The 15716-nt window shown below is 50.4% G+C and overlaps 1 protein-coding gene across 8 annotated transcripts in view; it reads right to left on the bottom strand.

The window, feature by feature from the left end:
* CRTC1 (CREB regulated transcription coactivator 1) overlaps positions 1-14488 on the bottom strand; it is a 41431-nt gene extending 26943 nt beyond the window's left edge. For 5 of the 8 annotated variants that reach the window (XM_027723374.2, XM_039388567.1, XM_039388568.1 and 2 more), the window contains exon 1: positions 14289-14487. In XM_027723374.2, coding sequence (XP_027579175.1) covers positions 14289-14468 — 180 coding nt within the window. In that variant the 5' untranslated portion in view covers positions 14469-14487. Of the gene's footprint in view, positions 1-14288 lie in introns of all 8 variants that reach the window. The other 3 variants (XM_027723408.2, XM_027723410.2, XM_027723367.2) reach the window with 2 other exon arrangements.
* Positions 14489-15716: the final 1228 nt, after the last annotated feature.

The raw sequence follows: 15716 nt of genomic DNA, 5'->3' as shown, positions 1-15716 counted from the left end.
TCTGCCATTTCTGGGTTACGTGGCCAAGAAAACAGCTCCTTGACAGCTGAAAATACTGCTAAATATTCCAGCCCTTTCCCAAGGAAGTTTTTGGTAAGGAAACAGCTTTTGCTTGTTAAACCACTTGATTTCTGCTTGGCTTTCTTGTTCAGAAAAAATGTTTCCCAAACGACAGATCCAAACTGAATCCGTAATTCTCCCTCCACCGGAGTTTCTCTTACTCAAAATCCTCATTTTTTTTTTCTTTAAAATCCAATTGAATCATTAAAAATCTTTTATGTGAGCATTTATATAACCACCTCGATTTTTCCCTTTGGGTTCAGGTTTGCTGGACACACAGATGTGTTGGTAGGGAGAGATTCAAGTTATACAATTTAAAAAAAATAAAAACCACAAGAAAGGAACACATCCCTAAATCCAAATCCAGTTTTCCTCCAGCCTTTCTGAGCGTCCAAAACACGCAGATGGGAACCAAAGGGAGAATTTATTAAAAAATAAATAAATTGGAGAAATTCTTCACAAAAGGATTCTGGGCCAATTTACAAAACTCGTGGCCAGAACTCAGGTGGAAGATTTGGTAAGTCAACCCAAAGCCACTACAAATGTCTCTTTTTAAAATGCTTTAAAATTGGATTCCCATCCTCATAATGAAAGGGTGGAGTGTCCGTTTGATAGAGCCCCAGATATCTGATGACTACAGGAAGGCAGATCTCAGTGATAAGGGTTCTTTTGCTGCCTTGCAGTTTCCACACCAAGCTTTGCTTCTGAATTTTCCCTTTTCCCCTCAGCACACCCAGCGCAGATTAACGGCAGAAAAGTATTATTCCAGCTTAATTGGGAATTAAATTCCGTTTAAAGGATTAACTGGAAGTTTCAGAGGCTGCATTAAAGGTAAATCCCTGTTGTTCTAATCAGTTCAAAGTTTCCCCCCCCCTGCTTGGACAGGTCTGGGATTTCTCAGGGAGGTTTTCACCCCCAGCCCCCACAGAGGCAGGACCTGCCCCAGACAGGAATCCTCAGGCCTGGAGTTTTGGAATGGGTTGGGATTGATCTCAGAAGGGGAATTTTTGATGTTACACTGAACAGGAACATCCCAGGCCAAGCTGTGCCTCCCCAAACCCCTGGTCTGGCTTCCTTCTGAACCAAACACCAAGTCAAACAAACCCTCAAGACTGGTGGAATCCCTGGGGAATTGTTTCCCTCTCTCCCCATTCACAGTCCTCATGTTGATAAGAAAAGCAAATAGAGTCTTAAAAAGAAAAAAGGGACCTTCACATGGACCTAATGAATCACATAATTTTGATTTAGTGGCGAGGCAGCCTCGAGCCACAAATCACCTCATTAACCCTGTAACTGTCACTTAAAATAGTTCTTTCAGTTGCCAAAAATTCCCCAACAGTTAGCAACTCTGACAACCAGGAGTTTGGCTCCTCCTTCCCCTCAAGTGAACCCTTCCCTGTTAATATTCCAAAGTTCACAGCAAAATGTGAATTTTAAACGCTGGGCACTCGCTACTCCAACAGTTCCTAAAATTAATATACATTAAAATAACTGCTCCTGTGTTAAACCACCACGAAAACTGTCTGGGTTTGTTTAATTAAACGAGGAAGGAATCACAAATCAATGAGAGTGAAGCCCAGTAAGCCAAGGAAAGGAAAATCTCAGTGTTGGCCACAAGTTCATTAATTACAGTAGGTTTTCAGACACAATCTTATTAAAGATGGGCTTAAAATGAGGATCAATAATGAGGAGACACGAAGTTATGAGCAGAGAACAAGTTTCACAAGCAGAGGATGCAGTTTTGGGGCTATGTGATAAATTAATTAAAGATATCCTACTGCTCACAGAGAGGAGATGAATGAGGACTTTTGGAATGCCTGCCTTTTTAATCTATATAATGCTTTTACAGCTGATAAGTGAATGCTGATTGTTTTTACAGTTTTGCCCTGGTTTTGACCATTTACTGCAAATAATTAAAAATACTTCCACTATTTACATTTTACTGATTAAAATTCCCATGCACCCAGTTGAACAAAGAGATGGATTTGCAACTTGAGCCTTTTATCTTAATTTTCCAGGTCATTAAAAGTTAACATTGGGCAATGTAATAACATCAATACTTTCACCCAAGCAGGTGCATATTATATAATTATATAATATATATAATTATATAAGTGTATTATTGTATAGATTGTATATAACAGTTTATCTTCAATCCAGAAAACACCCTGAAATGGGGGAAATAATCCTTATGGTGTAAACCCACAGTGCCTTCCAGGGCATTTCATGCTCCTCTGCCAAAGGAAAAGGCACAATATCAGGAAGCTGCAGTTCAAGTTCTTTGATAAAAGACACCAACTCTGAGCACAGAGGGAGATAAAAAACCTCTGGAATTCCAGAGGTGAGGAGATAGAAAAAAGGGAGCTGTGAAATCCCTGTTCCTCCCTGAGTGACACTGGGCTTTTCTCTCGGAATAATCACCCGTTCACGGCAAGGAGGAAGGGAAGGAGGCACAGGGGGGAATTCTGGGATGGAAGGAGCACAGGCAGCTCCTTCACCCCCTTCCCAGCCAAGGGAGGAGACTCCACAGCCTCCTTTATCCCGGAGAAAGAGAGAGGAGCCCTCGTGTTGCTCCCTCTGTCACACTCAGGAAGAAAGGCCCTGGAGCCAGATTTCTAAAGTCACTTATTTCCTGCAGTTCCCAGGCGTGCTCCAAGAGCAGCAGAGGATCCAAAAGCACAGCTGTTCCTCCCAGGAAGGCGGGGAGAGGAAATGAAGGCTGAGGTTGAGAGGAAAGGTATAATCCACAGTGATAGCAGCTGCTCTGCCTGGCTCGCCTGGGAGTTCAACTATTCCAGCAGCAGCTTTGTAACAAGAACGTTTTGCGAGGGTTTGCGGGGTTTTTGGGGATGTCAGTGGTGTTTTCATTTTCATAAAAGTGGAGGTTTGAACACAAGTGCCCAGTAAAAGTTTCCCTTGTTGCCTCTGCCAACCACTTTCTGGCCTCCCCTGGGTGTCCTGGAGCAGTGGAGATGGCAGGGAAAGGGCCAACCAAGCCAGGACAGGAAGCCAAATGTCTACTACAAACTAAGTGAAAATTACCCCGAAAAAAAACAAACTGCAGACATATGGTATGAACTGGCTGTGACCCCCCAGGCCCAGAACTGCTACATCATTGTTTACTCCTCCATCCCCACCACTGTCAGCTCAGTCACTCTCAAGTATTTGTTCCATTATCCCATCACCCTGTCAGGACACAAACAGGACTCTCGGGCCAGCCAAAGGCAGCCAGTAAGAACAAAAATGCAGGAAAAGGCCAAAAAAAAAAGCATTTCTGTTTCTTTTTTTCTTTTTTTTTTAGGGAAGGAAGCTGTTGTAATACATTGGAATTTAGCAGCCACAAAAGAGCAACAGCTTTGTTTCTGCCACGCTGAAACACTCCACAAGCAGCTCCTTCCTCAGAGCAAACACGAGGCCAGCCCTGCTCCTGATTTCCACCAGGATGCTCCAGCACACTCCCAAAGGCACTGCTCGAGGGCTGCAGTGTTAAAACACCCGAATTTGCTCCAAAACTTCAGGGATTAACACCAAAAAGGGAGGTGACACGTTCGGGGAGCAGAGGCAAAGGGATTCTGCTGCAGCCTGGGAGTGTCCCAGCTCACATGGGCCCAGCACTGGGGCTCTCTGGAGAGAGGGGGAAGCAGAATCCTGCTCTTCCATCTCACAGAGCGGGGAAGGAAACAGGAGCTCCCTCCAGGTGCCACGAAAAAACAAACTGGGAATCTGAAGAAGGGCTTTTCATCATTAAGAGCAATGCAAACTGCCAGGCAGAGGCGAGGGGGCAGCCAGGCAGCTGACCTGGGGCTTGATAAATCTGATTAGTGAAAGGTTACCTGATAGCACTGCTCGTATCCTGCAGTTCCAGTCACTTACCAGGAAAATCCCGAGCTCTCCAAGGCTGGAACACCTGCAGGAGGCCCCTGCAGCTGCAAAAAAGCCTCTCTGAAATGAGGCAAATCTGAATATTCAGTGCTTTGACAAGGGGGAAGGAGATGATGGAGTAAGTCCTTATCCCGGTCTCCACCGTGATGCCGGGCAGCTGAGGAAGGCATTCCTATTCCGAGGTTGGCTTGGGACTGGCTAAAACCACGGAATTTTGGCAGGTAGCACGTCCATGAAGCAGAGAGGTGGGAGGCAAGGACCATTTTTGAGGGGCAGCCCTATCCCGGGCTCCTCCTCGGTCACTTGGGTGGCCCGTGGAGCAGAGAACGGGAGAAAAAGCAAACCCAAAAAAAGCTGAGCCAGCCCTGACCCCCCCCCAGAGCTGAGGTGCAACAGGTCACTGCTCCAACCCAACCCCAGAGAAACCTGTCCCAGAAACACCGAGCTGGAAGGGACCCTCCGGGATCCTCGAGTCCAACTCCTGGCCCTGCCCAGGACACCCCACACGGATCACAGCGAGTCCCAACTGCACCACAACCACACTTTGCTAAAAGCATTACAGGGCAGGCAAATAAATCTCATTCATAAGAGCTGAGACACGTATTGATCAGCAAAGCTGAGCAGGAATCATCTGAGGCCCGGCCAAGCCGCGAGCGCTGCACTTTTAGCACTCCAAGAGAGCCAATTATTACTCATGAGTTCATGTTTTCTTCACCTTCCTGCTGAAGAGATTATTTAAGACCTCAAATCACTTAACTGGATTGTTTTGTCCCGTTATGAGTCATCTACAAATTCCAAGGCCCCATTAGATTCTCCTGCAGGAGCTGCGAGCAACTCCCCAGACGCCTCGGCCATAAAACCGTGAGGAAACGGGGTTATAAAACTCGCACACGGGCCCGGCCCTCTCCCCCCAGAGGGCTCCAAAATTCATGTGAAAGTGCAAAGATCTCACACCCCAACAGACACTTCATATTCACAAACCACCTCAAATCCACGCTGCACTCAAATCCAAACCCCTTTCATGGCTGTGAACCCAAAGAAAACAAAGTGGAATGTGGGATTTTAGCGGAGAAAGAGGAGGGCTGAAGGGAGAAGGGAACAGCATTTAATGCTGCAGTTGTTTTTTCTTATTTATTTCTGGTTTATTTCTTTTCTGTTCTATTCTGAGCACTTCTTCACACACTAACTGCATTTAACTTCCTCCCAGAAATTAATTAACATGAACTGTCTGGGGGTCCGAGGGCGACGCATCAGCGAGAACACACCTTGCAGAATTCCAATAAATAAATCGAGTGCTAATTATAAAGACCCAAAATTTAATGCACAGGCTGTGGCTCCGTGTTTGAAAACACTTTGCTATTTCTGGTGAACAAAGGTTTACTGTTTAAAACTTAACAGTCACAACTGAGTAGCAAGTAAAAACAGGATACAGCAAACTGGAGCCTTAAAATAGTGACTATTCTTCCGAGTTGTGCTCTATCGCCGGGCAGGGAGCCAAGCAAAGCTACAACAGGCACCAAACCTGATTTCACTGCTTTCAAAAACAAACCCGAGCCCGTGGCAGCTCAGCAAGTGCCACCCTTGCTTTTCTGCAAGATTTCAGCCCGGGGAGCTGTGGGCGCTGCTGATAATTCAGTGTAATCCAGCACGGGGGCCCCGCGCTCGGAGCTCGGTTATTATTTGATATTTAGAAGGCAAAGAGTTCTTTTTGTTGTATTTAGGGGTGGCGTGACACCCTCCAAAATCTGTTTGTTTTTATGGTCATTATTAGCTAACGGTGTGGTTTTAAAGGAAACAGTCATTTTGAGCAGGCAATGCACCCGTTTGCTGCTCGATGGACAACGGCGGAAAACCAACGTCCAGCTCCAATCAAAAGTTCCTAAACCATCCCCATTCCTCCCATTGGAATGCCTCAAAAAAGCTGAAATAAAAGCAGAGATGCCCTCATTAAGCAAGATAAAAATAGCTTTTATGTTCCATTTTTTATTTTTAGCTAAAGAATGAAAATTCAGTTATGTAACCCTACAAGTTTCGTAAATTGGGAGCCGAGCAGGGCACGTTTGGTGCTCTTTGGGGTTTATCAGTAATGAGAGAGCACCTAAATCTGCACTGAGAGTGGCCACGAGCTCCAGGAAACTGCAGCTTTGAAGATGAGGCATCAGACAAATCCTCCAGGTATCAAAAATATCTGCCATGAGAGCCCAAATTCTTCGAATGCAGGAGGCTCGTTCAGCACAATCATCTCTCCCTGCACCAGAGGAAAATCTAATTACAAGGAGAAGGTCAATAAGACATTTCAGTCAGAGCTGCCTGCTGGAAACCTGGGCAAGATTGAAGATATGAAATAAATATTAAATCAGGTATTATGGATCCCTCTTCCCTCACTTAGTGGAGGGGGAACAGGGCAGGTACAAACCCAGTACCACCACTCCAACCAGTGGCTGCTGACTGGATGCCAGGAATACAATCTACACTGAGACTCTGCAAGGAATAAAAAGGTGAGAAGTCAGTCTTATGGAACAATCTCTGTCTTCCCTTCTCCCACTGAGGATTTTTTATTGCTTTTAATCCAGCTTATGGATGTTGAAATATCACTTCAAGGCTCCAGAGCTGGGAAAAAAAAATCTCCTGCACAGCTTCACGTGCTGCTTCTGCAACGGGGCTGAAGAGGCCCCAGCGTGTCACCAATCCACTGTCTGAGCTGGGAGCTATCACCATCTGCCTGGAAATTCATATATTTCGGGATATCAACTCCAATTCCCTCCCCTCCGAGACCGGGGCCGTCCAAGGAAAATAATATTCACATAAAATAGTAATAGCTGGGTATCAAAACTAATTGAAAATTCATCTGACAGAGCTGCATCTGCCGTTAACACATCGTGCCGGGAGTAACCCCAGCGAGAACACCAGCGAGGAGCCCAGCAGGGACAGCACTGAGGAGATTTTCCCAATCATCAGGAAAAGTGAGAGACCAGGCAAGGAAGCAAAACACACTCTGAGAAAATCTGCCTGTAAAACACAGACTTTGAGACGGAGGGTTGCAAAGTGCTGTAGGATTATTACTGCAGCCTGAAGCTGCAGCACTTCATCCTCCTCCACTTCATTATTTAAGCCCCGTTTTTGGTGGGGGTGTGTTGTTGTTGTTTTGTTGCAGAGGATTGTTCTGGTACAAGGGGGAGAATTTTCAGTTCCCGAGAAATAATTTGCAAAACAAAGGCTATTATCAACACTCAGTTAAAACTTGGTGATTTATAAGGTCCCGATGAGATCAGGCCAAAACATCCCTGGTTGATAAACAGGGGCTTCTGCAAAGCAGATGGAGATCCTCATGGAGATCTTATTCCTGGAAATCACCTCCAACAGCCCCAAAGGCCAAGCATTTCAAACAAACCAAAGCAACATTTCAGATATTAACTCCGAGGCACTGTCAGAGACACTGATTTAGCTGATGAGTTTAATAAAGGCTCACAAGTCCAGCTGCCACCTCAAGCTCACACCATCATAGGATGGTTTGGGTGGGAAGGGATCTTAATGATAATCCAGTCCCACCCCCTGCCACGGGCAGGGACACCTTCCACTAGCCCAGGTTGCTCCAACCTGGCCTTGGACACTCCCAGGGATGGGGCACCAAAGCCTTTGGGACCACATTTGTTTAGCAAAGTGTGAGGGCTTTAGGACCAAAAGCAAAAGGGAAGCAGCACCGAGGTCACAAAATGCTGTGAGGTCACAAAATGAACGCTGCTGCAAGCACCTGCTCCCCAAAAATCCAGCAGATTTTTGGCAGTTTGCATCTTTTCACTCACTCACTCCAACCCCTCAGTGACCACACGCCCTCAGCTGCACGGCCACAGCTCCTCCAGCACAGCTACAAAAACCCCGGGGTAAAACTCCAGCCACCACAACCAGGACCGTGCCTTTAAAACAGAAAAGCTGCTTTTCTTTCCTGTTTTTGTTTTTCTTTTAAAAAGGTACAGTATTACTTTTGCTGAAAAGCACCCTGAAGTCGACTTGAGTTTCAGACCCTGCATTAGGCACAGAAATATCGATGCCAGCCTGGACCAGCCCATTAGGGAGGGATCGATGCTGGCGGGGACAGCGAAACCGCCCCAGTGCTGCCCAAGGAAAGGCTCCTTTGCAGTCAGAGGTGGAGAGTGGAGAACAGGGATAAATATTTAGCCTTGAAGACATGTTGGTTAAATCCCTATTGATCAGAGGATGTCCACTTGTTGCCCAATTGGGATTCGATTCCCGCTCCGATGAAAGCGCTTGGTAACACTCGATGATTTCACAGAGTCGGACAATCGAGGAATGGTTTGGGTTGGAAGGACCTCAAAGATTGTCTGATTCCACCCCCTGCCCTGGCCAGGGACACCTCCCACGAGCCCAGGTTGCTCCAACCTGGCCTTGGACACCTCCAGGGATGAGGCAGCCACAGCTTCTCTGCCCAACCTGTGCCAGGGCCTCCCCCCCTCCCTCCCAGGGAGGAATTTCCCATGGAAAACTCACACCCCTCATCCGAGCAGGAAGTTTCTGGGTTAAAGCGGCCTCCAAACACCCCAACCCCTCAGTCTGGTTTAATATGGTCGATCCCTGCTGTCCCCCCCACGTGGCTCAGGAGGGAAAGCTCCCACTGGAACGTTCACTGTGCTGCTGCCTCGATATTCCTCAAGTGCAGTCGAGGCTTTCTAACTAAAATCAATGCCACTGATAAATTGATTATAAACCCAGCGACAAACGGTCAGCACAGGAAGCAGCAGTTGAGTGACCAGCACATTTCAACGAGCTCTGTTTCCAAACCAGCACAGGTGATGCAGGACGGTGAGAGAAGAATAAAAATGCACTTTTATGTGACGAAGAATTTAAATAAGAAATCACGCGACCGAGAAACCAAACTGCGGCTAAAAATGGTTTGCCCTCACACAATCACCCTCTGGGCTTTCCAGGCCTTGGGGGTTTCCCCCCTCTTTTTTTTTTTTTTTTTTGAGCTCTGAAGAACAGCCCTTTTCCATTCTACCTGAAGATAGTTTGCCCCCCCCAGGCCACGTTTTTTCAGTACCAGATATTCTTGAAAACTACTTTAGGAACAGTTCCCGTTGTACCCTTTTGTGGTGGGATGTTTTCCTCACGCAGAGATGGCTCGTTCACCTCTGCCCTGCTGATACCAGCCTGTAATTCAGATTAACACACCCTGCTCACTGATGGGTTTTGTCACCTCTGGAACTTCTACAGGAGCTCTGCAGCTCCTGGCACTCAAAGACATCAATGTACAAAATTCAAACGGTGACTAGAAAACCAAGAAAATCAGCACCCAGACCAAAAACTTTTCAGGGTGGTGACCACAGGCCCAGCTCAGCTCTGCATGAACAGCTTGTTTCGAGGGAAAACCCCAAACCAGCCCCAAAGGGTTGGAAGAACTGACTGTACATCACCCTGAGAACGTCTTCTCTTACTAAATGAGTACCCTCTATAAATGCAAATTACTCCACACTCCAGTGCTGGCGCTGAATAAAACCGAGAGGCAGCAGCCGGAGCAGAGTTCCACACGTTCACCCTGAGAATTCCAAGGAAACACGGAGATGCAGCAGTTGTACAATCACTCTCACGTGCCTACAGACCCCTCTCAGCTTTGCTACATCATTAAAACCGACAGATTTGGCCACTGCACAGAGGAAGACTTTGTCCGGAGCTGCAGCAGCTGCAGTGCGTGGGAGGGAGGGGATAATCATAAAAAAAAGGCATTGTCTCCTTAAAAAAAATTTAAAAAAAAATATTAAAAACCACAACGAAACCTGCCTGGGTTTCCCAGAAGAAACCTTGCCCTGCTCTCTCAAGTGTGTGAGTTCCCCAGCAGGGCAGATCAGAGCTGGCTCCGTGTTTACCTTGGACAGCTCAGCCCGGCCCGGGGTTGCACAAGAACAGGGATCCTTTGTGCCCCGTGGGTCCCTCACCTCTGCCTTCCCCTGCTCGAGCTACAACCATTCCTTCAAAGAATCAGGACACTGCACATCCCACCTGCAGCACCTTCAGTGTTGTTCTCACCCAAGGCCGGTGGTTGTGGCACGTGGAGCATCTTTGGTGGCTTGGAAACAACTGGTTTGGTTCTTGGGTGACAGGATGTCAACACAGGACAAGGGGAACGGCCTCGAGCTGTGCCAGGGGAGGGTCAGGCTGGACATCAGGAGGGATTTCTCCATGGAAAGGGTGCTCAGGCACTGGAAGGGGCTGCCCAGGGAGGTTTGGAGTCCCCAGCCCTGGAGGTGTCCAAGGAACCCCTGGATGTGGCACTGAGTGCTCTGGGCTGGGGGATAAGGTGGGGATGGGGCACAGGATGGACTTTACGGTCCTGGAGGGCTTTTCCAGCCTCAGGGATTCTGGGATTCATCAGAGCCATCAGGGGACGGTCACAGATAAAGCCTAACCCACCTATTTCCTGGTCTGGAAACGTGCAAACTCGGGATCCAAACCCTGTGCCCGGGAAAGTTCAAACACACCATCTGGGGCTTGACAAACCACCATTTCTGATTTGAGAGAAACTCACTATTAACTCGAATTTCCAACTGCAAGCATCAACCTCCGTGCTCGGAGGGCTCAGCCCTGATTGTGATGCATCTCTTTAATATCCCTCAGACATTCAAAACCACCATTACGTCGTCAGGAATTTCTTTTTTATCAAATTATTTAATAAAAACCCCGCTGGAGACATTAGGAGCCACTGTGGCTCTGTATCATCATCATCATCATCATCATTAGTGTTTCTCATTTTTAAAAGCAGATTAGCATTCCTGATTTAACTGAGCTTTTAAATACTGTTTTGCATATTATCTACATCTAAGGATGAGCTGGGGATGTACAAAGAGATATTCTGATCTCTTCCCCAACCAGCAGGAACAAGGAAATGAGTAACTGTCTCATCTGTAAGTACAAATTTCACTGCAGGGGGCCACGTGTGTTTTACACACACAAACACAAAACTGCAGCGTTTTCCTTTATTTTTATTTCATTCCACTTCGGTCAAATGGCCACCTGTGCCATCACAACACATTCCACCTGGGAAAACCCAGCTCAAAGTAGGATTTTGTATTTGAAACCGCCCAGGTTTAAAATAAAAACGTCGAGTTTTTACTTCACGCGGGTTTTCAAGAACTCACAAAAACACAACTTTTGATAAAGACACACAAGCAAACGTTTTTGTTTGCAAACCATGTTTCCAATTTGATTTTAATTCCCTGTTTTCATTCCAGGGCAGGTGGGGCTGGGAAACAGCCACCTCCACTTTGGAGGAGCTTTTTGGAGTCTGGGGGGACAAAGGGGGCCTTTTTTTTTCCCCAAGGTAAGACTGCAAGGCCCATCAGAGGGAGCTCAAACACAGCTCCCACTGAAAGCCCTCGAAATTAAGTGACTTTAACTATGGATTTAAAAAAAATAACCAATCCTGGAAAGCTGTGAAAATCACCAACTGAACAAGAACCACCCTTAAAATGCAGGTCACAAATTGTCTTTAAAAATCCTACATTTTTCAGCATTTCAAGAGCCACACATCGAAGGGCTCGAGCGCTCTCTTCGTTAGAGCTGCACGTTAATGTTTTGTTAATTACGATTTTAAAGGGCAGCAACAGCCTGCTGTGAGTAAATAGATGCATCAAGCACCACTGGGGCTGAGTTACACCAGGAACTGAGAGTAAACAAGCCCAGAAATCAGTCCTGAAATCCTAAGCTTCACACGAGGAAAAAAAAAAAAAAGCAAGGAGCAGAACCACAAACAAAATACAGGAGTCAATGTCACGTAGGGAAAAAAAAACCACCAAAAAAATCACTCCCCCTCTCCTCCCCCACTTTGTTACTATGGGACTGGCAGAAAGCTCTGGATTATAAACACCAAGGTCCCACTCACAAGACAATTAAGCAGCTCCAGAGCTTCCATCGACCACCCACCTCCGCGCTCTGCGCAAGGTCTGCGCCTCCCAGGGAAGCTGAAACGCCAGAAATCCCCAGTGCCAGCTGAGAAACAGCCCTTTGGTGCTCCAGGGAACGGGGGCACCCTTTGCAAACCAAAGCTGGGGCTTTTTCCAAGGAGTTCTTATTTATTTTGTCCCCCCCTAACTGGGGTGAGGGCGATGAAGGAGGGGTTAATGCCACGCTCCGGTTTGTCCCGGGCAGGAAAGATGGATCAGGGCTTAAAAATCCCACATGGACCCGAGAGTAGGAATAGGGGGAAGATGAGCAAGACAGAAAGGAAGCTCAGAAACAGCGTGTGCAGGCACAAGAGATGGAGGAACAGCAAATTTCTGCCTCTGCTCCGACCAGTAACCAACAATAAACCAGACAAGATGGTAAACATTGCAAAAAGACAATTACTAATAATGAAAAGGCAGCAGAGATTTTGGGCCACTTCCACCAACTGAGTAAGGCGTTTTCAAACTGACAGCAAAGTGCTGGTTGCCAAATGAAAATGAGAGCAAACAGCAAAGTTGTGCTTAACCCCTTTCTGCTTTTATGCTGCATTTTAAACCCAGATGAAATCATGGAATTTAGAAGAAAAAGCCTACAAAGGAGACATTTTACTCAGCTCTTTTGGTCAGTGTTTCCATCACTTCAGTACCCAGAATCCTCAGAAAAGTTATTCATCTTGGGTCCTTTCCTCAAAACCAGGTTCTTGAAAGCACGATGGGTTTCCATGTGCAAAACCCAGGTCAGGGGCACCCGGATTTGGGAGGAACTGAACTGGGATTCTGAGTTATCTTGCAGAAGGTGAATGCTTAATGTGTGAGTTAACTGAAGCACAACCAAGAACTCCCTGAGGAACAGCTCTGGAGTGGCAGCTCTGACCACTAAAGGTGAAATCCCGGGATACTGAGCCAGGCAGGTGTGCAGAGGTGTGAGAAACAGGACAACTCCAGGCACTGCAAACATCTCCAAATCATCCTCACTCTGCTCCCAACTAACTCCAACAGGAACTCCAAGAGCATCCTCTGGGAAACACCAACACCCAGGTGAGCGTGAGCCCCGGCCTCACGCCTTCCCAGGCAGGAGCTGACAGAGGCAGGTGCTTTTCCTTTACACCCAGCCAGCAGCAGAACCAATTCAGAACAAATATTTACCCTCTCCCGACACGGAGGAATAAAAGGAAAACATTCTACTGCAAACCCGACCGCGCGTCCCTGCAAAGCCTCGGCCGCAAGAACAGGATTGTGAATTTTCTTTAAACGGTTAAAAGCCAACGATGTTGACACGAGCAGGTGAGACGAGAGAGCGGGCACAGAACAGCCCCGACATCCCAGAAATCTGCACCAGAAGAGGCGTCTCTCGTGCCCGCCGGGGAAAGCGCATTCGTTACGCCGGGAATTTCTGCTGATGGGCTTTTGCGGAGACATCACAAGCCAGGGGAGGGTTTGGAAGTGCAGCAATTTGCACCTACGACAACCGGGAGTGAAAGGGGAGCAACGCGAGCGGCAGCGAGCCCCGGCAGCCCCACACGGCCGAGGGGGCTCCGTGCCCGCGGCTGGGGATGCTCCGAGGGGCTCCAAAGCGGGGGGTGCAGGGCTGGGACCCCCCACCTCAACCCGGTGAGGAACCCGGAGCCCACCTCGGCCTCCACTGAAGGCACCAGGACACCTCCCCAGCCCCAGGACCCCCCTCAGCCCTCGGCCTGTGCCGGTGTGAGGAGCTGGGGCACCCCCCAGACCGGGCTGGAGGAACTGGGATCCCCCTCAGCTCTGGGACAAGGAACCGGCCCCCCCTCACAGCGGGGCGATGGTACCGGGACCCCCCTCAGCCCCCGGGGACGGAACTGAGCTCCCCCTCAGAGCCGGGGCCTGTCCTGAGGTGACACACCAGGACCCTCCTCATCCCTCGGCCTGTCCTGAGGTGATGAAACCGGGATTCTCCCTCATCCCGCGGCGAAGAAACCGGGACACCCCCCCCTTCATCCCCCTCGCAGGGTCCCCCCCGCCGCAGCCCAGCCCGGCGGGGCCCGCTCCGCGATGCCGCGACCCTCCGGCCTGGGGGGGAGAGACACCGGAGGGCCTCCCCCCGCGGCAGGTGCGGGTCTCCGGAGGATGCTGCGGGCGCGGTGGCCGGGCCCGGTGCCGCCGAACCGGGATGGAGGAGGCCGGGGGGGGGTTTCGGGGGGGTGTTACCGTGAGGGGGGGGCTGAGGGGGGGCCGCCCCCCCCTCACGGGTGCCGCCCGCCCCCGCCAGGGGGCGCTGCCCGCCCCGCCCGCCGCGCGCCGCCGCTGCCCCCGGCCCGAGGGGCTCCGGGGGGTGGGGGGGGGCGCCGCCCCTCACAAACCCCCCCCGCCCGCCCGCCCGCCCGCCTCAACCGGGGGCGGCCCGCGCCGAAGCCTCACCCGGTGCGCGCGGGTCAGGCTCAGGTCCTTCATGACCTCCTCGAAGGCCGCCGTCTCCTCCGCCTGCTTCTGGTTGTGCAGCGCGATCTTCTCGCTGAATTTCCGCGGGTTGTTCGAGGCCGCCATCTTCCCCCGTCCGCATCCCCCTCCCCGCCGGCCGAGGGGGGGGGCGGCGCGCATGCGCCTGCGCGAGGAGGGGAAAGGCGGGGAGCCGGGCGGGGAGGGGAGGGGGCGGGCGCAGGGCGCGTGCGCGGCGGCGGCGGCGGGGCGGGAGGGGGCGGTGAGGGGGCGGAGGTTGCGCATGCGCGGAAGGAGGGAGGGAAGGCGCGTGCGCGGGGGGGGCGCGGGGGCGCGCGCGGGGCGCGGGAGCGGGCACGGGTTGTCCCGGTCCCTGTCCCGGTCCTGATCCCTGGCACTGTCCCGGTCCCTGTCCCGGTCCTGATCCCTGGCACTGTCCTGATCCCCGTCCTGATCCCTGGCACTGTCCCGGTCCCTGTCCCGGTCCTGATCCCGCTCCTGATCCCTGGCACTGTCCTGATCCCCGTCCTGATCCCTGGCACTGTCCCGGTCCCTGTCCCGGTCCCGATCCCGGTCCTGATCCCTGTCCCGGGTCCTGGTCCCTGTCCCGGGACCTGGCATTGTCACTGTGCCTGCCCTGATCCCTGGCACTGTCCTGATCCCGGTCCTGATCCCTGTCCTGCTTCTGATCCCAGTCCCTGTGCCGGTCCTGATCCCTCTCCTCATCCCTGTCACTGTCCCTGTCCTGATCCCGGTCCCTGTCCCGATCCCTGTCCTGATCCCTGTCCTGGTCCTGATCCCAGTCCCTGTCCCAGTCCTGATCCCTCTCCTGATCCCTGTCACTGTACTGCTTCTCATCTGTGTCCCGATCCCTGTCACTGTCCCTGTCTGTCCCAGTCCTGATCCCAGTCCCTGTGCCGGTCCTGATCCCTCTCCTTATCCCTGTCACTGTCCTGGTCCTCATCCCTGTCCCGATCCCTGTCACTGTCCCTGTCCTGATCCCGGTCCCTGTCTCGATCCCTCTCCCGATCCCTGTCCTGATCCCTGTCCTGGTCCTGATCCCAGTCCCTGTCCCAGTCCTGATCCCTCTCCTGATCCCTGTCACTGTACTGGTCCTCATCCCTGTCCCAATCCCTGTCACTGTCCCTGTCTTTGTCCCAGTCCTGATCCCAGTCCCAGTCCCTGTCCTAATCCCTATCCCGGTCCCTGTCCCCGTTCCTGTTCCTGTCCCAGTCCTCATCCCCATTCCTTTTAACAGAGATAAAGTGGACACTTCATTTTTCAATGCAACTCATTTTTCAGTGCACCCTGAAAGGTGCATTTTCCAGTCACCATGTCCTTGTTCCAGTCACCAAATCCTGTCAGGGCTGAATTATCCTATCGAAGAAATTAGACCCCTGCTCTCCCTTC

The sequence above is a fragment of the Pipra filicauda genome, unplaced genomic scaffold (assembly GCF_003945595.2).
Source record: "Pipra filicauda isolate LSUMZ 115617 unplaced genomic scaffold, ASM394559v2 scaffold667_size348046_pilon, whole genome shotgun sequence".
NCBI lineage: Eukaryota > Metazoa > Chordata > Aves > Passeriformes > Pipridae > Pipra > Pipra filicauda.
Note: the sequence above shows the minus strand (reverse complement) of the source record. Positions and strands in the feature narration are given on the sequence as shown.